The 26,578-nt window shown below is 41.4% G+C and overlaps 1 protein-coding gene across 9 annotated transcripts in view; it reads right to left on the bottom strand.

Annotated features, from left to right (window-relative positions):
• DYSF (dysferlin) overlaps positions 1–26,578 on the bottom strand; it is a gene marked incomplete at its 5' end in the record, with an annotated part of 221,707 nt that overhangs the window by 33,943 nt on the left and 161,186 nt on the right. For all 9 annotated transcript variants that reach the window (XM_082852028.1, XM_082852027.1, XM_082852030.1 and 6 more), the window contains one exon: positions 4,271–4,369. In XM_082852028.1, the coding sequence (XP_082708154.1) occupies positions 4,271–4,369 (99 nt within the window). The remainder of the gene's footprint in view (positions 1–4,270; positions 4,370–26,578) is intronic.

The raw sequence follows: 26,578 nt of genomic DNA, 5'->3' as shown, positions 1-26,578 counted from the left end.
TTTTAAGGCTGAATAATATTTCATTGTATGTAATTACCATATTTTGTTTATTCATTCATTAATCAATGGACATTTAGGTTGTTTCCACATTTCGTGATTTGCCAATTTTGAATAATATCTGTCAATTCTATTTATTCTGTAATATGAGTATCAGTGCCCTTACTCTGTATTCCATCCTCTTTCCTCCTTTACCTAACTTTTGTCAGTTTTGTCATTTCTACATTTTCAGTATATAAGGTATTTACATTCTGTCCAGTTACCCTAAACCTCCCATTTGTTTCCATCTTAGGCCTAAGGTAAAATATGCTCACAACCAGTCCTTTGGTTATGGTTTTCCCAGTTACATCCAAGTTGAGATGGCTCCTAGATGAGCTCCAATTCATCCCGTAGGAGTCCCTCAAGACAGGCTCCTGGGAGCCATACTACCTGCCTCCTGAATGTGAATACCTGTGTGTCTGTAGCCTTTATGCTTGAAGGGCAGCTTGGCTGAATGTCAAATCCTTGGGTCACCCTTTCTTTCCCTGATGATCTTACACATGGTGCTCTATCATCTTTGGGCATTAAATGTTGTAGAGAAAGTGAAGTCACTTTGATTTCTTTCCTTTTTTAAATTATTTAAATTTTTGTGGAGGGAGAATGTATGTCTACCCAGAGAATTTTTTCTTTATCTCTAATGTCCAATAACTACACTAGAATATGTCCCTGGGTTGACCAATCTGGGTCAATTTTTCCTGACACGCAGCAGACCTTCTAATATGCGTACTCAAGTATTCTTTCATTTCACTGAAGTTTTATTAAACTATCAGCTGTTTGTTTCAGTTCCTTGTTTTGGTTGTCCTCCTTGCGGACTCCAATTATGCAAATGTTGGATCTCCTTTCCCTGACTACTACGTTTGTCACTTTCTCTTTATTCTTTTATAACTCTTTCTTTATTTCCATTTCATTCTGTCCTCTATGCCCCTTTCTGTGTTTTCCAATGTGGCCATTCTGTCCTGTGCTCCTTCCATTTTCATGTTTTCTTCTCCTTCTTTCCTGAATCTTACTAGCTCATATTTCACATCTTCTCATCTCACCAGCCCTTCGTTCTTTTATTTCTGCTTGCATTCTGACCACCCTATTTCTAAAAAGTTAACAGCAAAATCTTTCATCTCATCTGTTCCTTGGAGAAATTTTTCTGGTGGGTATATATCCTCTTCTTTTGGTTAAGTTTTGTTATATATTTTCTCTTCTTTTTTTCATAGTATTTTTAAATTAATACTGTGCTAATTTTTTTTTGTTATTACTTGTCACTAAATGTGTTAGATTTTCCTAGACCAGTTATTTCCTTTGTTCCCATAACAGAGGCAGGCTGTTCCCTACAAATATGGTTCATCTGTGTGATTCTTGTGTAGCTCCACCTTCTCTGTTTTCTCTGAACCAAATCAGGTCTAAGAAGCTTTTGTCACCAGCCTGAACCTGTCTCCAAAGTTCCCATGTCCATTGTTGTGAACAAAGGATATATTTTTATATTTTACAGTGAAACTTCAATTTCGGGAATTATGTTTTTAACTATCTGTTCTGAAAATTTTCAAGCACACACAAAAGTAAAGAGAATAGATAATAACTCCACATGAATCCATAGCCTGTCTTAAATAATTATCAACATTCTTTTATTAGGAAGCATGGGGTTTTCTGAGATCAGCTACCACTATGACCTTTCATCATTTTCATGCATCTTCTCTTCATTTACTGCCGAGTGGCTTCTACCCAATCTCAGTTGCCTTTGGACAGCCCTTACATGTATTTTGGAGTCTGCGGGTTTTATTTGTTTCCAACTTTTACTGAAAATGAAGTTTGTGGGTTTGAATGATTTCCAAAGAGAAAAAGTGAAAAATGCTGACTTATGCAGCCATGTTCATACTGGAAGTCCCAATAAAATACTTTTTAAATTTCCAAGTGGTTGGTCTTTTTGTTTAAACTTTTGTTATTAATTTCTCATTTTATTGCATTTAAATCTGTCTTGTATGATTTCTGCTTTTGGTAACCTATTACTAACCTAATATGCGATCAAATTTTGTAAGTGTTCTCTGAGCATTAGGAAAGATGCATTTTCCATTTTTAAATTATTTTTATTCTCTATTTTAAAGCTACTCTTGATGCAGCTTAGAAAATATTTACCTTGTTATTCAGATCTTTTATTTCCTTATTTATTGGTTGCCTGTTTCATCTGTCTAGGAAAGAGGTGCATTAAAATCACCACTGCAATTTTAATTTCTGTAATTTCATGCCTTCATTTGTGTGAGGTAGTACTTTATATATTCTTATCCATTTTTGCTTTAAGGATTTCTAAGCTTTATTGTTCCAAACATTAATGTTTGAGAGTTTTTGCACTGAGATGTATATCTTTTATTTATACAAAACACTCCATTTTGTTTCCTTTGCTTTTTACTTTAGTTTCTATCTGTTTCTCTTTTGTTCGCACTTACTTTATTTTGTTTGCCAAAATATTTACTGCTTTAGCCATTCTAAGTTGTATTGTGTTAGATGTGTCCTTTAAAGACATGACAATGAATTTTGACTTTTGATGAAGTCTGAGTCCTTATCACTTAGTAAAAGACTGTAACCCAGTTTTATTTATTAGGAAAATTAGTATTCTTTTTCTATCGTGTTTTTCTATGCTTTCTTGCTGTACCTTTGTTTTCTATCTTTCACTATTGTGACTATGAGTTGTCTTTTTTTCCCTATGATAGCAATTTCCAAAATATGGGGTTTTTCCCCCCACCCATTGTGTACTCCATTCTCTCCATAATACTACAAGCTATTTTTCAAAGACCCATGTTGGTGGTGGTGGTTACTGATCCCTAAAGAACCAGCATTTCTTCCAGATCTGATTTTCCCCCCAGAAACAGGTTGAATGCATTTTGTTTTTAGACAGCCCATTTTCACTTGGAAACTGTCACAGATCTCAGAGAGGTCAAGCTGGTGGGCTGGGTGCCAGTTCAGCATCCGGCATCTGAGGGAGTGGCAAGGGTGCCAGGGCCATGGGCCACCCTGGCAGGAGTCCTCATTCTTACTTGGCTTTTCTCATTTTTTGGCAAGGCCACAGTACCACATGCCAGACTTAATGTGTCGGACCTTCTTCCTGGTACGCAAATAGTTCTGTCTCTTTGCCCAGCCTCACACACCCACCTACCAAGTCAACAAAGAACTTGCTGCCTGGGGAGGCCTGAGCCTTCTGACTGCTGCTGCCTGAGGCCTCATCTCTGCCCCTCCAGGTCTCCAGGTACAATGACATGGGGGCGTCCAACGTACCAGAGGCAGCTGTGGCCACCTTGTGAGATCACCTTCCATACTGGTCACCCACCACTCCAATAAGCCTCAAGCCCCCTTCATCTAGTCCCTGTTAGGGAGCTCCTTGGGCTTTTCTTGCGTGTCTGACAGCCTTGGCCCCCTCTTGCTCTCTAGGTAGGGCTGCCAGGTTTAGCAAGTGAAAATACAGGACACCCAGTTAAATTTGAATTTCGGATAAACAACAAATAGTTGTTATATAAGTACGTTCTGTGCAATATTTAAAGCAAATTTATACTAAAATATTATTCATTATATATCTGAAGTCCAGTGTAACTGAGCATCCTGAATTTTACCTGGTAACCCTCTCCACGACACTATGTAACTCCTTCAGGGAGTAATTTTGAGTCACCTCTGGTTATCTTTTTTAAAAGTAGTCTGCTTTTAAAAAGTATAACTGTATTTGTGGAATTTCCTCAAAATACCAGAATTTGGCTGACTCATCCCTGGTTTTGTGTTGTTTTTCGGGCTCTGGGGTTTTTTTCCACAGAAACAGAGTTTACCATATTTTTATATGTGCTAGGTAATTTCTATCCCAGTTGCAGAGGTGGAGGAATCAGAGGTACATTCTCACATTGACTTTCCTTTTTATTTTAATGGAAAATTTTTATAATAGAAAAGTTCAAATAACTTTAAGGGAGACAGAATAGTATAACAAATCCCTAAGTACCCATCTCCAAGCTTTAACAATTTTCAATATTTTGCAATTTCAATCAACTTTAATATTATGAACATCTATCAGAGGGTGACCCACATCATCTAAGTAATTCATCCTTACTTTTCTTGAGCATTTTAAAACAGATCCCAGGTATCATTTCACCCATAAATATATATGCATATACATATAGGTATACATATATTCTCTTTCAGTTGCATCTCCCGCTGCCCAGTGCACATGCCCAGGGACTGCTAGACTGAAGAGGACATTGTGAGGAGGGCTCACCTTTAGAGTGTCGAAGTCCTTCTCCAGGTAGGATCCGCACTTTTCCCTCTCCCCTATCGAGGCAAAGAATTTGCTCCACCAATCAATGAACTCCTCCTCCTGAGTGGGTAGAAAAAAAGAGACTGTTTCAGAAACAGAATTTGCCAAGCAAGTTTCTTCTGGACCAACACCAAGCAAGGTTGATGGGCTGGCCTGGACTGCAAATCTCTCCTGCTGGTGTGAGTTCGGGGGAGCAGAGAGCTGGAACTCTCTGCCTCTCCAGGGGCCAACTGTGCAGTCAGAAGAAAGGTCTTCACACCTGCCTGGTGTTGAGAGGCAGAGGCTCTTGCCCTGGCCCTGCCTACCTGCACCGTGTGATTCTGTTAAGCTCTTGGGGCCTCCCTTTTCCTTTCTGTGAAATGGGCATGATCATCACAGTCCCCCTGCATTCCAGGGGCATACTGAAGCTAAAATCAGAGGATACATAGGATAACTCTTTGGGGGGAAATGTCAATAAAGTGTTATTTATTAATAAAATACAGTAGACCCAGGAAAACTCAGACCCCAAAGGGCTATCCTGATCCCTGCCAGACCACAGCCAAAAAAAAGCTTCCAAAATCAGAACTTAGTCTCCTGCAAGGTCAAATCAAGGCAGAGTCCCTGAAATTCAACGAATACTAAGTGCCCATTATTCAAAAGACACTATGCTCAATGGGGGAAATTAGGTGAGGAGAAAGGAAGTTTGTGACAACACACTCTCTGCCCCTTCCTTCCTTCGCTTATTCATGTCTGTGGGCAAAGGTGGATGGGCCTGTTGGGGTACACACTGGTCTCCCCGCCGTTTATTCCTGGACAAGGCCCTCTTGGCTCTTGTGTCTAGAATGCTCCTCCAGCTGTGTCCTGTGCAGGTGTCTGGTCACTCAGGGAGTCAGTAAGCTCTCTGAAGGTGGGATTATCACTCTGCCTGGTCTCCCCCAAAACCCACGCAGGCACTGGGTCTGTGCTGCCGGTAAAGCTCACCCAGTTCCATGGGAAGGGCCCAGGACAAGATGTCGGGAGAGCCCATTCTGGGGCCCGCTTTCCTCCTCTGTATGAGGCGGTCAGCTAGAGGATCTCCCAGGAGCTTGCTCTGCTTCCATAAAATGAACTGAACCCCATCATGAGTTTCTGGAAATGCTGGTGCTCCCTTTGGACCAATGCCCAGTCCATCAAGCTCCACCTTATTAAGGGTTAGGACATGCTGTTCTACCTTATTAAGGGTTAGCACATGCTGCAGGCAGACAAAGGGAACTTGAACAGGTACAACGGGGACAGCGTGGACTGAGGTTCTCAGAGTCTCCACCCATCCTGGAAGTACGGCCCTAACACCACGTGTGTGGCCAGAATATGGTGCCTAGACAGAGCACCAAGTGGGTGCCAGAGTAAGGCTGAGTCTACAGAGAGTCTCTGTCTGACCAACTTACCAGGAGGATCTTCTGCAGCCAAAAAGGGGAAAAGAGGTTCAGATGGGTTAAGATACAGGGTAGCAGAGCTTTCTGAGTTGTAATGACTCTCAAAACAGCCAGCAAGGCAGACACCGCCCGTGATGTTTTAAGTTCAGTTTGAAGAAAAAGATGCCACGGATGAATAAACATACACAGACACACATATCAAACTCACCCAATCACGGACACACAAAAGAACATATTTACACAATCATGCCCAAGGAGATGTATATGCTGAAACACACATATATCCCCCCAAAGTACACACGCTAACACACAGGCAAATATGTACACAGAAGTAGGAATGGTTAGAATGGAATTCAAGTTAGCTGTTTGATTCCTCTTAAGTCTTTCTTTTCTTTCCCAGCTCAGATACTTAAAGATCTGAGTTTATGACTCAGGCTCAGAGTCAGGCATAAAAAGGCAACAATCTGTGTGTTTTGTACAAGGAAATGACAGGAACACGATAGCTGTGGGAAAGACATTACATTTCCCTCAGTCTTGAAAAACCAAGTAAATTTTTTTAAAAAAAGAATATGGAGACAGAGATTCTGAGTAATATGATTAACAGTGCCATTTAAATACACAAACATCATGTAATCTAAAAACAGAACTTACACCTTCTTTTCCAGCACCATTGGAGCACTTAGAAAAAATTAAAAGCCACGTAGCCAATGTCAATAAAGTCCAAGGAATAAACCCATTACCAGTCACACTCTCTGACCTCAATAATAAAACTAGAAACTAATGAGAAACTCAAAAATTCCAACCTTTTAGAAATTTAAAGATGTATTCTTAAAACCCTTCTGAGTCAAAGGAGAAACCAAAACTAAAATCATAGATCCTTAGAAAATACCAAGAGTAAGAGGGCTATGCCTTAAAACTCGGTAGCCAAGTCTGTACTCAAAAGAAAATTTAGTCTTAAATATTCTTGCTTTTATACAAAAAGAATGAAAATAAATAACCTGATAAGAAGTTAGAGCAAAGTAGGAAGATAATTTGAAAATGATGAGTAGAATTATGGAGAATATTACAACTGATAATTCAATTCCAGAGAAAACTTTCAAAAGACCAAAAAAATAAACATTAGATTATTTACCAAATCTAATGTTAAAAAGTAGGCACACCATTAGGAATAAGAAAGATCAAATAAAAAGATATTATGGGGCTTCCCTGGTGGCTCAGAGGTTAAGAGTCCTCTTGCCGATACAGGGGACACGGGTTCGTGCCCCGGTCCGGGAAGATCCCACATGCCGCGGAGCGGCTGGGCCCGTGAGCTATGGCCGCTGAGCCTGCGTGTCCGGAGCCTGTGCTCCGCAACGGGAGAGGCCACAACGGTGAGAGGCCCGTGTACCGCAGGAAAAAAAAAAAAAAAAAAAACGATATCATGGAGCGAATAAAAATATTAAGAGATTTGCTACAGCCAAATCAATGGAAAAACCCTGGAAAATCTAGATGAAGTAGGTAACTTTCTAAAAATATATATAAATTGCCAAAATTAATTCAAAAGTAATAGAAAACATGAAGAGATCACTTCCTGAAAGTGGAAGAGATCTCAAAGAACTACCTCCAAAAAAGACATCAGGCCAAGATGGTTTCTTTGGAGGCAGGTTCTATCAGTCTCTCAAAGAATAGATCATTCTTTGTTCCACAGTATAGAAAAAAAATGAAGTCTCTCCCTTTCATTTTGTGAAGCCTGACCAGGGGACACACACACACACACACACACACACACACATCAATCCTATTCCTGAACAGAGATATAAAGGTCCTAAATAAAATACTAACAAATAGATTGCAGCAGTAGATTTTGCATGGTCAGACTGGATTATTCCAGAATGCAGGAGTGGCTCAGTATCAATAAGCAAGGAGAGAAAACCCAAATAATCATCTACAACAGAAATTTGCAAACTATGGCCTGGTAGCCAGCCACCTGGTTTTGTAATTTACGTATTGTCTGTGGCTGCCTCTTAACTACAACAGCAGAGCTGAGTAGTTGTGACAGAGACCTTATGTCCCCCAAACCTAAAGTATTTACTATCTGGCCATTTGAGAAGCAGCTTACCAACCCCTGATCAATATAGGCAAAAAAGAAGGGAGTGTGAGGGGTTATAAAATTGTTATAAAATTTTTAGTTATTTCTAAATGAAGCTCTCATGAGTTAAGAGTAAAAGGAAACTTTCTTAGCATTGTAAAGACTATCTTCAAGCAATAGCCAGCCTTGTACTTAACAGTACCAGGCTTTCTCCCAGAAGGGAGTCTGCCTCAGGGTTCAAATCCTGCCACTCCTAGCTGTGTGACCTTGGGCAAAACTTAACTTCTTTATGCCTCAGTTACCTTGTCTGTAAAATGGAAAAACACTAATACCAATTTGACAGAGTTATCGTGAGGAATAAATGAGTCGTATGTATAAAGTGCACAGAACAGTGCCTAGCACGGTGCTACTGACAATAGTATTGCTTTTTTGTGTGGACCAGGTTAGCTTCTGGCCAAGGGCTGGCTCTCTCACAGACTGCCAGCAGGAGCGTAGTTGGCCACAATCTTTCCAGAAGGAAATCTGGCTGCATGTTTCTACAGCCCCAAAAATGTGCCTACATTTTGACCCATCACTCCCATTCTAGAAATCTATTCAAAGAAAGTATTTATAGATATGCATAGAGATTTAACTACATTTATAACACGGAAAAACAACTTAAGCATCTGACAATAAGGAACTTTTGGGGTAAACTGTACATCCATGTGATTAAATGTTGTACAACATAAAAAAAAATGATGTTGTAGAAATGTTTATTGACATGGAAAGTTATTCACAATGGATGAGATTTACAACAGGTTAAAAACTGAATAATGAGAATTCTTTTTAATTAAAGGATCAAACCCCAAATGTTCACAGCAATTATCTGTGAATGATAAGATTACAGATGTTTTGTTTATTCCTTTTATTCTTGTGTATCACTCAAAGTTTTCTTATTTTTCATTGTATGCATGTATTCCTTACATAATTTTAAAAATGAAAGATTTTAAAAATAAAGAACAATAGGAGGATACTTCAAAACACACCACCAAGAAAATGAAAAGGTAATTCACTGAACAGGAGAAAATATTTGCCCATGTGTATCTGATAAGGGATTTGTAACCAGAATATATAGAGAACTCACACAATTCAATAATAAAAAGATGAATAACGCAATAAAAATGAGCCATGGATTAAAACAGACATTCCTTGAAAGAAGATACACAAATGGCCAATAAGCACATGAAAAGATGCTTAACATCCTTAGCCATCAAGGAAATGCAAATCAAAACCACAATGAGAGAACATCTCACACCACTAGGATGGCTATAACCAAAAAGTCAGATAATAACAAATGTTGGTAAAGATGTGGAGAAACTGAGACCCTCATCTACTTCTGGCGGAAATGTAACATGTTGCGGTCACTTTGGAGAATAGCCTGGCAGTTCCTCAAAAGATTAAACAGAGAATAACCATATGACCCAGGAATTCTACACCTCATTATATATCCAAGAGAAATGAAAACTTAGGTCCTCACAAAAACTTGTACATGAATGTTCATAGCAGCATTATTCGTAATAGCCCCAAAGTAGAAACAATCCAAATGTCCATCAATGGATAAAGAAAATGTGACGTACCCATACGATGGCACACTATTTGATAATGAAAAGCAGTGAAGAACTGATACATGTTACAACTTGGATGAACCTTGGAAACATTATGCTAAATGAAAGAAGTTCATATGTGGTCACAAAAGATCACATGGCATGATTTCATTTACATGAAATGTCCAGAATAAGCAAACCAATAGAGACAAAAAATAGATTAGTGGTTGGGAGGAAATGGGGGACAACTGCTCTTGGGGTACAGGATTTCTTTTTGGAATGATGAATATATTCTAAAGTTGATGATGGATGATGGTTGCATAACTCTGTTGATAAACTAAATGCCACTGAATTGTATGCTTTAAATAGGGGCTTGTATTTTTGTGGATTATTGCAAAAAAAAGTGTTAAAATAAAAAAGAACAGATGATAAAATACAAGCATATAACCTCTAACAGAAGAACAAAAGCAGAAATCTCAGGTATTTATTTTAAGGAAATTAGAGTTAAGATTTTTTGGGTTTTTTTTTTTTTAAAAGAACTAGCAATTGACCACCAAACAGGACTTAAGTCTTACCACACTCAACTCTGCCCGAGAACTCTCAGCTGTAGTTTCCTCCTCCCTCCAAGTTCCAGGTGATTTCTATGGCTGGTTCTCCTTAAGCAGACACACTGGTGAGGAGCAGGGCTGGTGACTTTCCTAACCCCTGGTAACCCCAGCTAGCCAGCTGCTCAGTGATTTCAGTCCCCCTTTTCTCCCTGCATCCCGTAGGTAAGTCCTCTTCTACTCGTCCTCATTCTTGACAGAAATGACACATGCAGCAGAATCATAATTTACATCCTAGCTAGTTTATATTTGGCCTCTTTGCCCTTCCCCACTTCTAAATTTCCTTGGCCCTCTCTTGCTCCATTGTATTTCTGGCCAATCAAACCTAGGTTTAAACCCAGCTCTTCCCCATCACATCCAATGTGGCTGAACAATAGCAATCCAGAGGCTGGTCTCACTCCAAGTTCACGTCACAGCCTCAAGTGGGTCCACTGCTGTCATCCACTCCATCTCAACTCCCTGGTCCTCTGCTCTCCCCCCGCCAGACACGAGCATTCCACACCTTCTCCTTTGCTCTCAGCCCTCTAACACCTCCTCCCTGTCGTCACTCTGGGCCAGTGACCCTGCTTCCTCTTTCTCTTAGAACAGAAGCAATCAGAAGAGACCTCACCCCCTGCAAGCCCACCAGCACCGGCACCACACCCACCCTCCCTCCTGTTAAAAAGGTGCTCTGCTTGCACCCCGACCCAAGGCCACCCCTGCACTCATGCCCTCTGACCCATTCAAGGACGTGATCCCCTTCCCCCTCTCCTGTGTCATCACGCCTCCCTCTCTACTGGATCATTCCCATCGGCGTTCAAACATGTGACACTAGTCCCCCATCATTTAAAAAGAAAACCCTCAAACCGCACTTTTGGCTCCCACCTACTTTCTTTCTTCCTTTTGCAGAAAAACGTCTAGAGTTGTCTACACTTGTCTCTAATTCTTGTCTTTCCATTCTCTCTGCTCCACCGAAACTTGCCTGTCAAGGTCACCGAGGACTCAGGCCTCAAAAATCAACCAAGAGCAGTATTTGATAGAGGCAGTCACTTCCTGTCTTTGAAACATCCCCCTTGCCTTACAGAGCATCACGGTTGTGGTCCTCCCACCCTACTGGTCACGCCTTCCCAGTCTCTGCTGATTCCTCCTTGTCACCTGTGCTTTGATCATCTGAGTGGCCTGGGGCTCCAGGCTCAGACCCCTTCTCCTCCCCATCCACTCTTACTCCCTTGGGGTTCCCCTCGAGTCTGATGTCTTTAAATAACATATACACTGAGGAACCCCACGTGCAGCTCTCTCCAACCTGCATGACTCCTCTGACCTCCAGCTGCCTGTTGAACATCTCCGACTGGACATCTGATAAGCTTCTCGAATGTGCCATCTCCAGAATCCAATTCCTAATCACACCTCCCACCCGCCCACCTGCTCCTTCCACAGTCTTCCTCTTATAAGCAACTGCAACTCCTTCCTTCCAGATGCTCACGTCAAAACCCCCGACGTCACTTTGGACTCTTCCTCATGCCCCACATTCCATCCATCGGCGAATCCTGTTGGCGCCACCTTCAGTACCTACTCAGAATCAGACCGATTCTCCCCTATCGCCACGGGCCTGGTCCCCATCATCTGGATTGTTTTGGGGGTTTTGTTTTTTTTTAAAACATCTTTATTGGAGTATAATTGCTCTACAATGGTGTGTCAGTTTCTGCTTTATAACAAAGTGAATCAGCTATATGTATACATATATCCCCATATCTCCTCCCTCTTGCGTCTCCCTCCCTCCCACCCTCCCTATCCCACCCCTCTAGGTGGTCACAAAGCACCGAGCTGATCTCCCTGTGCTATGCGGCTGCTTCCCACTAGCTATCTATTTTACATTTGGTAGTGTATATACGTCCGTGCCACTCTCTCACTTTGTCCCAGCTTACCCTTCCCCCTCCCCGTATCCTCAAGTCCATTCTCTACCTCTGTGTCTTTATTCCTGTCCGGCCCCTAGGTTCTTCAGAACTTTTTTTGTTTTGTTTTGGTTTTTTTAGATTCCATATATATGTGTTAGCATACGGTATTTGTTTTTCTCTTTCTGACTTACTTCACTCTGTATGACAGACTCTAGGTCCATCCACCTCACTACAAATAACTCAATTTCATTTCTTTTTTTTTTTATTTTTTTTTATTTTTTATTTTTTTTAATTTTTTTTTTTTTTTTTTTGCAGTACACGGGCCTCTCACGGATGTGGCCTCTCCTGTCGCGGAGCACAGGCTCCGGACGCGCAGGCTCAGCGGCCATGGCTCACGGGCCCAGTGGCTCCGTGGCATGTGGGATCCTCCCGGACCGGGGCACGAACCCGCGTCCCCTGCATCGGCAGGCGGACTGTCAACCACTGCGCCACCAGGGAAGCCCTCATTTCTTTTTATGGCTGAGTAGTATTCCATTGTATATATGTGCCACATCTTCTTTATCCATTCATCTGTCGATGGACACTTAGGTTGCTTCCACGTCCTGGCTATTGTAAATAGAGCGGCAATGAACATTGTGGTGCATGACTCTTCTTGAATTATGGTTTTCTCAGGGTATATGCCCAGTAGTGGGATTGCTGGATCGTAGGGTAGTTCTATTTTTAGTTTTTTAAGGAATCTCCATACTGTTCTCCATAGTGGCTGTATCAATTTACATTCCCACCAACAGTGCAAGAGGGTTCCCTTTTCTCCACACCCTCTCCAGCATTGATTGTTTGTAGATTTTTTGATGATGGCCATTCTGACCAGTGTGAGATGATACCTCATTGCAGTTTTGATTTGCATTTCTCTAATGATTAGTGATGTTGAGCATTCTTTCATGTGTTTGTTGGCAGTCTGTATATCTTCTTTGGAGAAATGGCTATTTAGGTCTTCTGCCCATTTTTGGATTGGGTTGTTTGTTTTTTTAATATTGAGCTGCATGAGCTGCTTGTAAATTTTGGAGATTAATCCTTTGTCAGTTGCTTTGTTTGCAAATATTTTCTCTCATTCTGAATTGCACCAGTCTTCTAACTGGCCTCCCTGCCTTCACCCTTGCCCCCAAATCTATTCTCAATACGACAGCCACACACATCGGAACACATCGCCTCTCTGTGCAAATCCAGTGATTGGCCAACTCGCTTGGAATAAGGCCAAAGCCCTTACAGCAACAGCAAGCTAAAGTCTCTCATGATCAGGTCCTCACACCTCCCCGACCTCACGTCCTTCCATTGCTTCCTCACTCACGCCGCTCCCACCCCGGTGGCCTTCCCAGTCCGCGAACATCTCCAGAGCCTTCATGCTCCTCCCACGGCAGGAACTCTATTCCTCCCCTGGGTCACTTCATCACCTCCTTCAAGTCTTGACTAACTACGATCTGTTTTCCCCTCCTTATTCACCATATTTTAAATCACTATCCCCCTCCCAGCAATTCTCATTCCCCCTTCCTTGCTTTTTCTCCCTAGCAATTATCACCATCAGACACTCCATATATTTTATTTAGGTACTTGTTTATTGTGTCCCATGATGGCACAGATGTTTGCCTTTTTTAACGCGATACCTCCATCCAATCCTTAGAACACTGCCTGGCGCATTTTTGGAGGCCAGTCAATATCTAACGGATATATGAATGCCTAGACAGCAGGGGGGTGGGGAGGCAGGATCCCTGGCTTTTAAATTTCCTAAAGCAGATAATATGCCATTTAAAAAAGAGGTTTAAGAGGATGTTCTTTCCAGCCCTTCTCCCGCTATTTACAGAGATGAAAGAGTAGAGTGGGAGAGGAAGCAAGAACCAGAGTCTGTGAGGGTTTCTGGTAAGGCAGCCCCACACCCTCCGCCACAGGTCAGCCCCGAAGTGTACATGGCATAGACCCCTCTGTAACCTTGGACATCCGGTGAGCAGCAGCCATCCGGAAATTGCCAGAGAATTTGGGGCATATGGCATTTGACAGAAGACGGCTGCATGGGTGTCATGGGACAGAGAGCCTGAGGGAGTCCTCCTCATTTCCTGTAGACCCCGGAGTGTCACAAAGGAGCTGCCAACTTGTACCGTGCTCCCCAGAAAGGCTCGAAAGGTAGTCGAGAGAGAGAGAGCCGGGCCACCTGAAAGGGCCTTCTGGTCGACATAATGAGCTATGGTCTGTTTGGTCTGTGCGCCCAATAGATCCAGGGTGCGCACACACTAGTGACCGGGGGTCCCTTCCTGTGGAGGTCATGACCTTATGGAAGCCCAACCCAGAATTCAGCTGCCTCCCAGGCGTGAGGACAAGAAAGAAAAATCCAAAACTAACTAAAGCTTAAACCTAAATGGTTGAAGTTACCAGGACTTTTCTGCCAGGAAAAACGTGAGCTCGAAAGAGAGATTAAGTTGAATTACAGAAAAATAAAGTCATATTTTCAACACGCTCACAGATGTGTGACTTGAAAATATCATTCCTGCTCTTTCACTAGCCTGGCTTCTGATGGGGTTACTCCATGCCCACTTCTTCCTTCCCTTCCTCAAGAAGCCCAGGAATAAGTTAGCCCCCCGCGAGAATGAGCCCCACAGAAACAGGGCGGTCCTCCCACGTCTTATCCCAGATGTGCCAAAGCCAAGCCACCCTCTGGTGTTAGTGGAATCCGATGACCCAAAGCTCCAAAAGGGAGATGGTCGTACACACTCTCTAATTGGAAGTGTGCCCTTGACCTCACTGTGCAACAGCTAAGCATCTAGTCTTGGAACACGACAAAGAGGAGAAACAAATGCAAATGGCTGGATGGTTGAAGTGTCACCTCAGGCTTCAGCGAGAAGTCTGGCCATTAAAGCTTTATTTCCCCGTGCCCAGGGTTCAAGGTCCCTCACCATTCAGCCAGCCAAGCAAGTCAGTCTGATCAAGGCACGGACTGGCGGCCTCTCCAATTTCAGCTAATAGCCAACATTCAGTTCCTGAGCAACCGGAGCCGTGTAACAAAGACATGCTTCTCCGGGCTTGATCCACTCTAATGGGCACCCTAATCCCTCCGAAGACCCAAATCAGCACGGCACATTCAGACCATTTAATCTCCCGTTTTCATTCAGTAAGCCCGACGCAGTTCATGAATATGGATGGCGAAATTGACAACAATCATTCCAAGCCTGACTTTCTGTGAAGTTAGGAAAGTTGGGGAAGGCAGGGAGTATCGCTTGTGTTCTCTCCCCAGGATGAACTCTTGAATCAAAGAGAAAAGTTCATGGTCAAATTCCTTTATCACCAAGGTTACAATGTTAAACCTTGGAGTCACTCTAGGGAAATATACACCCACCTCCATTTTTTAAAACTAATTTTAAGCAGGCCTTCATTGCCTATGTCAACCAGAAGGTAGCCATCCTAGACCGTGTTGAAAGTAATTTCTGTCTTAGCACCAATCAGCATCATCAAGATCGTAAGATTAGAACCCAACACTGGGATTAGTATGGGCTTCGAGTTGGTGTCTGTGAAGATATTTTGTGACGTATAAAGTTTACCATGATAAATGCTCTTGTTGATGTTGTCAACATCATCAGGTTGGCCCCCAGTGCTTCTGACCCATAGCTCAATATCTGCAGAACTGGAATAATGACGTGATGATTCTCTAGTTCTTTAATTAATGTCTTGAGATTTAAAAACTGAGTCTGTTTGCTCACACACACATCAATACAAACACAGACATAACATACAAGTACTCACACCTCCATGTAAACCAGACAAACCCCTAGACGTGCAACGCCCCGACTCTGAACCTACCCCACCCCATGCATACTAAAAGTTTCATGCCCCCCCAAACCACACAGACTTACACCCACAGTCAGCTACCGTGTTGATTCAGCAGAACTCTACACACTAATGACAAAAAAAAACCCACTTAATTATTCCCACGAGTGGAACACTGGGCTTTCAGTCTCGTGTGGACACTCCCTGCAGTTCTGCGTCCATGTCTGTGGAAGGGATCACTACTCTGTTTGCTCTGACTTCCAGCTGGACCAGCAGAGGTGGGAGGAAAAGGAAGACCTTTAACCAAAACGCTGAATTGCTTCCAAAAGGCCCCGTGAATCAGTGTGCCTGAAATCTGGCAGATGGTGAGCAGAGAAGGGTCGGGACCTGACAGTTTGACTACTGGCCTGATCCAGATGGAGGGCCCAAGTGAGGTGGGGGACCTGTGGAAAATCTCTTCCAAACTCAGAAGCCTAAGGTATGTATGGGGGCCCCATGACTTGGTCCTCTGAGGACAGCATGACCCCATAACCCATGCAGAAAGTCCAAACGCATGGAATCTATCCAGCAGGGTGAATGAAAGAAGAGTGTTCAAACCTATGAAGAAAGCAATGAGACATTGCTACTCAAAATCTGTGATGATTCCAGTAGGGCCTGGGTGAAAACTTGCCTTACCTTCGTTCTGCTTATGTAGACAGTTTTGTTTGACAGGAGTTCCAGCCATCTACTTAAGAGAAAAACTATTTTTGAAGGCCTTCCCAGGGCTGCAGAAGCATTCATCAAACTACAGACACTAATCTTAGCTATCTTAAATTCAATTTTAGAGGTATTTTGGGGGAGCCTACTATGTGCCAAAGTCAACCTACTTTCTAGTTACTGTGTGAGTTTTCATACACAAAGTCATATTACTTTTCAAATATTCTATATTTTGAACTTGCTGCTAATTCAGGCTGGTTTCCCATGCCTCCGTGAACGTAAGAGAGGTGCTCACGTCACTGGGCAGGTTGATAAGCTCCACTGAGCATCGTCAGGGGGAACCTGTACTCAGCAGTGAGAGCTGAACCAAGTTCCAAGCACTGTTTTGACCCAGGCTGGGGAACGGGAGGGGACAGGGATGATGACAGGACCATCAGGGGTAGGAAGGCATTAAATTAGACCTCAGAGAGAACTTCCTGTCCTGTAGATTTTCAAGGAAAGCCGAGAATTTCCCTCTGGGAAGAGAAGAAGCTTCTTCCTCGTGGACCAGGGGAAAGACCTCTTGGGAAGAGGGGAGTACAGGGCAGAGGCAGGGAGGGCTGCTAGGTGGGGGCTGGGGCCTCTTCCTCCCTGATGAGGCCCTGGAGTTCGCCAGACAAGTCTCACCCTGGGCTGTCCCCCCTGCAGTGCGCATCGAGGGAGGAGGGGTGCACCCCCGAGGAGACCACAGGAATGCCAAGCAGGGGAAAGGCGCCCGGAGCCAAGGGCTCCGGCAACGAGGATCCAATATCGGCGGGTGACTCCAGCCCCCGTAACAGGAGAGACCGTAAAGTATGTGCTCTGCTTCCCAACCAGCAAACACAGCAAATAACCAATTACTCCAAATAGCTAACAGATTTCGGCTCTGATTTCCCTCCCCTTGCCTCCCCTGTGCCTTCACTTGTCATTGGATGGGCGATTTGTATTTGCTCTGAGAAAATGAGAGAAGGAATGACTCACAAAGGAAGGTCCAGATTACACACGGTGACAGGCATCAAACCTCCCTAATCAGAACTAATGGGAGTGGGGGGAGGCCAGGCTGCACTGGCAACACATCTGAACCAGAGATATTTTTAAAGAAGTACAGTTTTGTTACTTTCAAGCGCATACAATAATTCTTGCTAAACCAATAGTGCCAAATACATGTCCTTAGGAAACCTGCTTTAAGGAGAAGATAAGTACCTTCCTCGTTAGCACATCTGATATGTACAAAAGTACAGGTAAAAACCATTCATGTTATTAAGGTGAAAACACTGCCCCTGAAACTCTCAAGGCCAGAGGTGCAAGCACGGTGCACTGAGACAAATTGCCTTGGGCACCTTCTGGAAATACTTCCTCACTTGGGAGACACACCCTGTCATTGATTCCTTTGCTCAGAAAACCTTTGCTTCCAAGTCTTTTGATTAATTGTTGTCGGTACCCATAAGCTGCAGTGAAGCATTCCCCCCAAAACTTGGAATTAAGAGAAACAGGGCTGCCCTCGGAGAATCAGACCATGAACTCAATGCAGAGGGGTTCAGAGCAAGGAGAGGCAAAGTCATCTCAAAGGGAAAGGCAGCTTCTACACTGAGCCTTAACCGTAAGTGGGTAAATTGTACTAATACATCTAGAGAAAGGCTATGTCAGGAAACAAAGGAACTGATCAGTCCTGGAAATGTAAGAGAAGAGGAGTTAGAGTTGACTGTTCACACCAGCATCATCAGAGGCAGGATCCCAGGGTTAGGGACTAAAGCTGTCCCTTTCTTTGGAGATGGAGGTATCAGTCCGTTTTGGACAGCTGATACTCAATTTCAAATCCCAGAACTCCTCTCTCCTCGTTCTGATTCTTCACTCATCTCCAGTCACAACTTGGCTTCCCAACTGCTGAGCCTATAGAGAGACCACAGGCTGGACCACTATCCAAGATCTCATCCCCCAGGCAGAAGTATTTCTCACTGTAAACTCATACATTGGTAACCTTGGTCTAGAAACTTGAAAAATATGCATCTAGCCCTAAGAAAGTTGACCCATCAGGTGTCTGAGCTCACAAGGTTGAGGGTCCACACAGCCAAGACTGTAGAAACTTCCCTAGACTAACACCCCTGCCTGGAGCCAGCTCTCCTTTATTTAAGAAACTCCTATATAGGGTTCCATAGGCAAGAACTGTGGCTCGGACCTAGCCAGCCAGCATCTGACTGCCCCAACAAACATAGAAAACAAACTCTTCAGCCCAGCAGAAAAGCCTCTGATCCTGTTTTCCTTCTTAATTCTCCCACCCTGCTGGATTCCTAACTGGCAAGGTAAATTTACAACAACCTTAGACTGTTTCCTTCTTCCTTTTACCTGAGTTTGAGATTAGAAGGGGGCCTATGCACTAACGCAAGAGCCATTGGAGCTCCTGGTTCTTGACAAGCAAGGACTTCCCTCTGTGAGGACAGAAAGAAAAGATTAAGGTTCAAAAGAAGGGGGACAATACGAGGACTAAGACAAGTGTCCTGTTAAAGGGTTGAGTAAAAACGAAAGAAAACAAAGGACCAATTTATGGTCACAGGAAGTCTCAGGAGGATCCCATAAACAAGAAGTGAGAGCATGTGGTCCTGAAGGAACTAGAATCTGCAGGAAGACATCACGACTGTCAAATTGAAAACTATAACAAAGACACTGATTTCCAGCAAAGTGGCAAACTAGAGGACCAGAGAAACCCTCCAAGTAAGAACACCTAAATTAATTAATAAGATATCTTGAAAATTCTTTTTAAATGCATGACTGAGCTGATAGGAATGTAAAGAAGATCCTTGGAGGCAAATGAAAAATCAAAAATCCAGAGAAAGAAGGAGCCAAAATGCAAACTAACGGTGGGGCCCAAAAAGCCCCAGCCAAACATTTAGTTTTAAGTGAATCTGAGTCTGTAGCGTTTCCAGGCATCTGACAAAAGCAAACATCTGTCCTCTCTGAAAGAATGTGACTTTCATCCAGGCCTCAAAGAACTCTCAGATAAAGTTCCAAGGAACATGAGTTCACAATTGAAAATAGTGAAACACATAAGAAACAAGGCACCATGAGTGAGAGTCAGCTAGAAACACCAACTGCAGATCAGACCTGTCAGGACAACAGAAAGCAGAATTAACAGAAATAGGACTTTGAAGAAAAAAACTGTTTAAAAAATAAAGGCATTAACAATATGGCAAAAGAACAAGATACTTTCAAAAATAAACAAGAAGATTTGGAAAAAAAGAGAACTTTTAGAGATAAAAATATTAATACTTAGGACTAGAAACTCAATAGACAGGGTTACATAACCTTTAGAAACAAGACTTAGTGAACTAGAAGACAAATCTTCAGAAATTAGCCAGTGTGTAACACAAAGAAACACGAAATACGAAAGAAAGTTGAACCGACATGGAGAATAGAGCAGGTCCATTGAAGATCTAATCAGGATTTTAGAAGGAAACGAGAGAATGGGGAATATGTAATATTTGAAGAGATAATGGTTGACCATCCAGAACTAATTAAAAGTAAAAAGGCAAAAAAACAGTCCTCAGATTTAGGAAGACAACAGCACAATGGAAGCCAGAAGGTAGTGAGATTAGTGAGATAGTATCTTCAAAGAGATGACTGGAGATAAGTGTCAGTGAAACTAGTATTTCTAAAATAAGAGTGAAATAAAAATATTTTCAAACAATAATTAAAAAGTGAGACACGCCTGCTGCCAAACACCTGGAAAGCCACACACACACACACACACACACACACACACTGGGGCTGCCCCTCACGCACCTGCCGGGCAATAGGAATGGCCATCATCAAAAAATCTACAAACAATAAATGCTGGAGAGGGTGTGGAGAAAAGGGAGCCCTCCGACACTATTGGTGGGAATGTGAATTGATACAGCCACTATGGAGAACAGTATAGAGGCGCTCAAAAAACTAAAAATAGAACTACCATATGACCCAGTAATCCCACTCCTGGGCATATACCCGGAGAAAACCGTAATTCAAAAAGATACATGGGGCTTCCCTGGTGGCGCAGTGGTTGAGAGTCCGCCTGCCGATGCAGGGGTCACGGGTTCGTACCCCGGTCCGGGACGATCCCACATGCTGCGGAGCCGCTGAGCCTGAGCGTCCAGAGCCTGTGCTCCGCAACGGGAGAGGCCGCAGCAGTGAGAGGCCCGCGTACCGCAAAAAAAAAAAAAAAAAAAAAAAAAAAAAAGATACATGCACGCCAATGTTCACTGCAGCACTATTTACAACAGCCAGGACATGGAAGCAAAATGTCCATCAACAGAGGAATGGATAAAGAAGACGTGGGAAAAAATTGGAAAAAAATTAAACAAAGTGACGACATTGCCGACTGTTACACGATCTAAGAATGTCCAAACAATGGCAGCAAATGAGTAGCTGGAGAATAAGGGAATCGTGGAGTGAAGAGTCTTGGACTAGGATTCGGGAGATTTGGGATTAAATATTACTTTATTTATTATCATTATGCCAATTTTAAATGAAGGAATAGAAGCTCAGAAAGTTAACTAAGTCAACCAAAGATACCTAGCTTCTGAGTGGCGGGAATGAGATTGAAATGCAAAGCACTGAACAACTCAACTGACATTTCTTACTGCAGATATCCAACTGCCTTCTTGGATATATCTTTTTGAAGTCTAACAGGCATCTTAAACTGGACTGGACAAAATAGAGCTTTGAATTTCTCTGCCTGCCCTCCTGAAACTGAGATTTTCCCAATCTCAGTTATGGTATCATCCTCTCCATCCAGTTGCTCAGGCTTCAAACTTAAAGAACCATCCTTGATTTCTTCTAATTCATCTAATTCATCGGTAGGATCTACAAGTTCTATCTCTAAAACATATCCTGCCACTAATACTGTTCAACTATCATTTTTTACCCCAACTATGGCAACAGCCTCTAAATTGGTCTTCTAGAAGAACATATCTTTAAGTAGGGACGTCAGGTGCTCCTGAGAACTCTTGCCTCCTTTATAGTCCATCCTGCATACAGAAGCCAAAGTGGACTTTGTAAAGTGTGATTCAGACCCGGCCATACCTCAGTTTAAAGTCACCCAAGGCCTTCTCTTTATAACCAGAAAAAAAATCCACTGTCCTTGAAGTGCCCGTGCACTCATTCCCCTGCTCCCCACTCTCCCCTTCGTTCCCTACTCCGAGCCATGTTGGCTTTTCTGCCTCTTAGACAGTCAGCTCCTTTCCATCTCAGGATTTTGACATCAGCTTTTCCTTATCCACATATCTGCCTCCTACTCATCATTCAAGTAACAATCAAAATGTAACGGCAAAGTGACTACCTTAGTTAAAGCAACCCCCTCACTCACTCTGAATGGCGTTTCCACATTTTACCACCTTCTTAGTGCTATCACTTCTTGAAATCCCAAGAGACTGAAGCCTCATTGAAGCCATAGACTCTGTTTTACACACTTTAGTATTTCATGCCCAGAATGGTACCTGTGTATATTTGGTGTTTAATAAATAATGTTTGATTGACTGAATTAATGGGTTATTTGCATCCTAAGGTAACCTTTCAGAAATGATGAACAAACTAGTGAAACAATAGAACATTCTCTTTCTAAATCCAGGCATATGAACATATTGCGAGTTTGGTTCCAGACCATCTCTATAAACCAAATATCATAATAAAGAGAGTCACGTGAAGTTTTTGGTCTCCAAATGCATATAAAAGTTATGTTTACACTATGTTGTAGTATATTACGTGTGAAATAACATTATGTCTAAATAAAAAATGTACATACCTTAAAAAAAAAGATGTGGTACATTTATACAATGGAATATTATTCAGCCATAAAAGGAATGAAATAGTGTCATTTGCAGAGATGTGGATAGACCTAGAGATTTTCATACAGAGTGAAGTAAGTCAGAAAGAGAAAAACAAGTATCATATAATACTGCTAGAAACATGGTACATATGAACTTATTTGCAAAGCAGAAATAGAGACACAGATGTAGAGAACAAATTTATGGATATCAAAGGGGGAAGGGGGGTGGGATGAATTGGGAGATTGGGATTGACATATACACACTACTATATATAAAACAGACAACTAACGAGAACCTACTATACAGCACAGGGAACTCTACTCAAAGCTCTATGGTGACCTAAATGGGAAGGAAATCTAAAAAAGAGGGGACACATGTATATATATAACTGATTCACTTTGCTGTACAGCAGAAACTAACACAACGTTGTAAAGCAACTATACTGCAATAAAAAAAATTTTTTTAATAGAAAAAATAAGTGAGAATGTTTATAATGAATTGATCCCAATTACAGGAATTTCTATAGGCTCTACTTCAGGAATAAAGATGATCTCAGGAGAAGGAAGACTGGTCTACAAAACAAAACAGTCAACGTGGGCATAGCTAAAAGAAAAATCAATTACTTAAAAAATAATATTGCTTTAAAAGTGTCATTTATAGAGGTAGAGCTAAAATATTGAACAAAAGTTTGTAAATTGGTAAGTGACTGGAATTAAAGCAGCCAAAGTTCCTTGTAATATTTTGGAGGAGGCTATAAATACCAATTAAATTTAGACTTTACTAAATTGAATATACATGTTAAAGTTTCTATACTAATCCCTGAAGGAATAGAAACAATGTATAGCTTTGAAACTGAAAAGGGAAAAAGGAATGAAAAGACGGGGGCAGGGGGTGGGGGCAGGTGAATCTTTCAATCCAAAAAAATTTTAAAAAGAGGAAAAAAAGAAAAGGGCTGGACAGTAGAATAAAATGGCAGAAATAAATCCAAATATATCAGTAAGACACAATTAATATATTAGACTGTCCAACTCTCTAATTAAGAGCTTATGTCAGCATGTATTAAAAAAAACCAGACTCCATCTATTTGCTGTTCATCAGAGAGACACCTAAAACATAAAATCACAGAAAAGTTGAAAGGAAAAAGAAAAAGATATACTAGGAAAACATCAAGCAAGAGAATATGGTATAGCTATGTTAACATGAGACAAAACAGACTTTAAGGCAAAACTCATTAGTAGAGATTTTAAAAGGTAAGGAGTGGGGGTTTACTACGTATCATTAAAAGATTCAATCCTCTAGGAAGATATAAGAAATCTACAGTTGTTTGTGCCTAATAACACAGCCTCAGATATATAAAGGAAAAGTAGGCAGAAATAACAAGGAAGAACAAACATCACATCAAAGCAGGATGTTTTAATATCTCAAAAATTGATAAACCACACAAAACAAAATCACAAGAAAATAGATTTGAATAACACAGTTAACAAGTCTGATCTAAATGGACATGCTATATGTAAAACACATTGGGAGAATACACATTCTTTTCAAGCACACACAAGATCATTACATAAATTGACCCTGTACTAGGCCATAAAGCAAGTGTCAAGAAATACTGCACACAGACCACATTCTCTGAACCATTGTACTGTTAAGCTAGAAACCGATAAAAAGATAACTTAAAACATAAGTTAGGAATTTCTAAAACATACTTTTAAACAATTCAGGTGTCAAAAAGAAATATGACAGAAATCAGAAAACACTCAGGACTAAAAAACAACAAAAATACCACTTACCAAAACCTGTGGGATGCATAAAGCAGTACTTCGAGGGAATTCTATAGCCTTAAATGCTTACATTAGAAAAGAGGAAAGTTTGAAAGTTGATGAACTAGGCATAGCTCTTAAGAGGTTAAAAATATAACAAGCTCTCTAAAACTCGAAGGAAGAAGATAATAAAGAAAAGAACTAGAAACTAGAAAACACGGAAACAATAGAGCTAAATCAACAGACATAAAAATTGGTTCTCTGAAAAGACTTTTACAGATCTGACAAATTTTGGCAAGAATAATAAAATATAACCTTAGGAATGAAAGGGAACATAAATAGAAGAAGAAAAGTTTTCAAAACAGTAAGAGGTTATTATGAAAAACACTATGTCAATAATTTTTAGCAAGAAATGGATAAATTCCTATAAAATATAAATCACCAAAAACGACTCACGTAGAAACAGAAAATCTCAAAGGTCCTATAAACATTTTTAAAATTTTTATCAGCAGTTTTAAATATCCCCAAGAAGAATGCTAAGTCTAGACAGTTTTACAAATGAATCTACCAAACCTTCAGGCAACAGATAATTTCAAGCTTTTATCATTTATTCAGAGACTAGAAAAAGAGAAAATATGCCCCAAGTCATTTTATAAGATTAATATTACCTAGATACCAAAACCTGAAAAGAACAGTATCAGAAAAAGAAACTCCAGGCCATTATCACTCATAAAGATTGATGCAAAAAAATTCCTAAAGTAAACATTTGCAAACTGAACCCAACAATGCAGAAAAAAGACAATGTAACATGACCAGGATAGATAGTTTCAGAACTGCAAAGTTGTTTCAGCATTTTAAAAAATCTATTAATGGGGGCTTCCCTGGTGGCGCAGTGGTTGAGAATCTGCCGCTAATGTGGGGGACACGGGTTCGAGCCCTGGTCTGGGAGGATCCCACATGCTGCGGAGCGACTAGGCCCGTGAGCCACAACCACTGAGCCTGCGCGTCTGGAGCCTGTGCTCCACAACAAAAGAGGCCGCGATAGTGAGAGGCCCGCGCACCGTGATGAAGAGCGGCCCCCGCTTGCCACAACTAGAGAAAGCCCTCGCACAGAAACGAAGACCCAGTACAGCAAAAATAAATAAGTAAATTAATAACCTCCTACCCCCAACATCTAAAAAAAAAAATCTATTAATGTAATTCACCATATTAACAGATTAAAGGAGAAAAATCATATGATCACCTCAACAGATCCATAAAGAACACTGAATAAAATTTAACATCATTCATGATTAAAAACTCCTAGCTAGCTAGTAATCACTCACCTGATAAATTTCATACTCAGTGGTGGAACATAAAAATATTCTATTTTATGGATAAAGAAGATGTGGTACATATATACAATGGAACATTACTCAGCCATGAAAAGGAATGAAATTGGGTCATTTGTAGAGATGTGGATGGACCTAGAGACTGTCATACAGAGTGAAGTAAGTCAGAAAGAGAAAAACAAATATTGTATATTAACGCATACATGTGGAATCCAGAAAAATGGTACAGATGAACCGGTTTGCAGGGCAGAAATAGAGACACAGATGTAGAGAACAAACATGGACACCAAGGGAGGAACGTGGCGGGGGGGGGGGGTGAGGGAGGTGGTGGTGGTGGGATGAATTGGGAGATTAGGACTGAAATATATACACTAATATATATAAAATAGATAACTAATAAGAACCTGCTGTATAAAATAAATAAATAAAATAAAATTCAAAAAAATATATTCCATTTTAAATTAGAGCAGATAAGAATACTATTATCAGTTACATGGAATATTAAACTTGTGGTCCCAGTCAGTGCAATCAGACAAGAAAAGGAAATAATAAAAAAGAAAAAGAAATTAAAAGTACACAGAAGGGCTTCCCTGGTGGCGGCGCGGTTGTTGGGAGTCCACCTGCCGGTGTGGAGGACGCGGATTCGTGTCCCGATCCGGGAGGATCCCTCATGCCGCAGAGCGGCTGCACCCGTGAGCCATGGCCACTGGGCCTGCGTGTCCGGAGTCTGTGCTCCGCGGCGGGAGAGGCCACAGCGGTGAGAGGCCCGCGTACCGCCAAAAAAAAAAAAAAAAAAAAAAAACACGGAAAAAAAGTACACAGAAGAATCAAACAAATTTAAAGAGCTGGTTCTTTGGATGAAAAACAACCATAAAACTGATGAAATGCTATTAAGCCTAATGAAGTTAAAAAAAAAAAACAATAAACATAAATTACAAAATTAGAAATGAGGATAAAAAACAGAACAGATACAGAAGGATTTTCTTTTATTATAGTAATATGTATAAATCTCTACTAATGTTATAAGCAATATCTGAAGACATCTAAGGCACTAAATTGATTGAAGAAGTAGAAAATGATCAAAGAATCCCCTCCCAAAAATGGTGCCCGGCCCAGTCTTACAAATGAGTACAGAGCAGATGCATCTTATACAATTGTATAAGGTATGCATTCCTGAAGATCTTCTAAAATTCAAAACTCACATCACATAACACCATTTTCAAAAAAAGATGATGGGTATCCTGTTTACCAGCTAAACCATAAATACAATTCATTTGGCCACCACCTTTTAAATTTCATGACTGTTAATCATTTTTTAAATGTAGATTGATTCAC

Source organism: Leucopleurus acutus (genome assembly GCF_964270905.1).
Source record: "Leucopleurus acutus genome assembly, chromosome: 12".
NCBI lineage: Eukaryota > Metazoa > Chordata > Mammalia > Artiodactyla > Delphinidae > Leucopleurus > Leucopleurus acutus.
The sequence above is the reverse complement of the archived record's forward strand: the minus strand, read 5'-3'. Positions and strand labels throughout refer to the sequence as shown.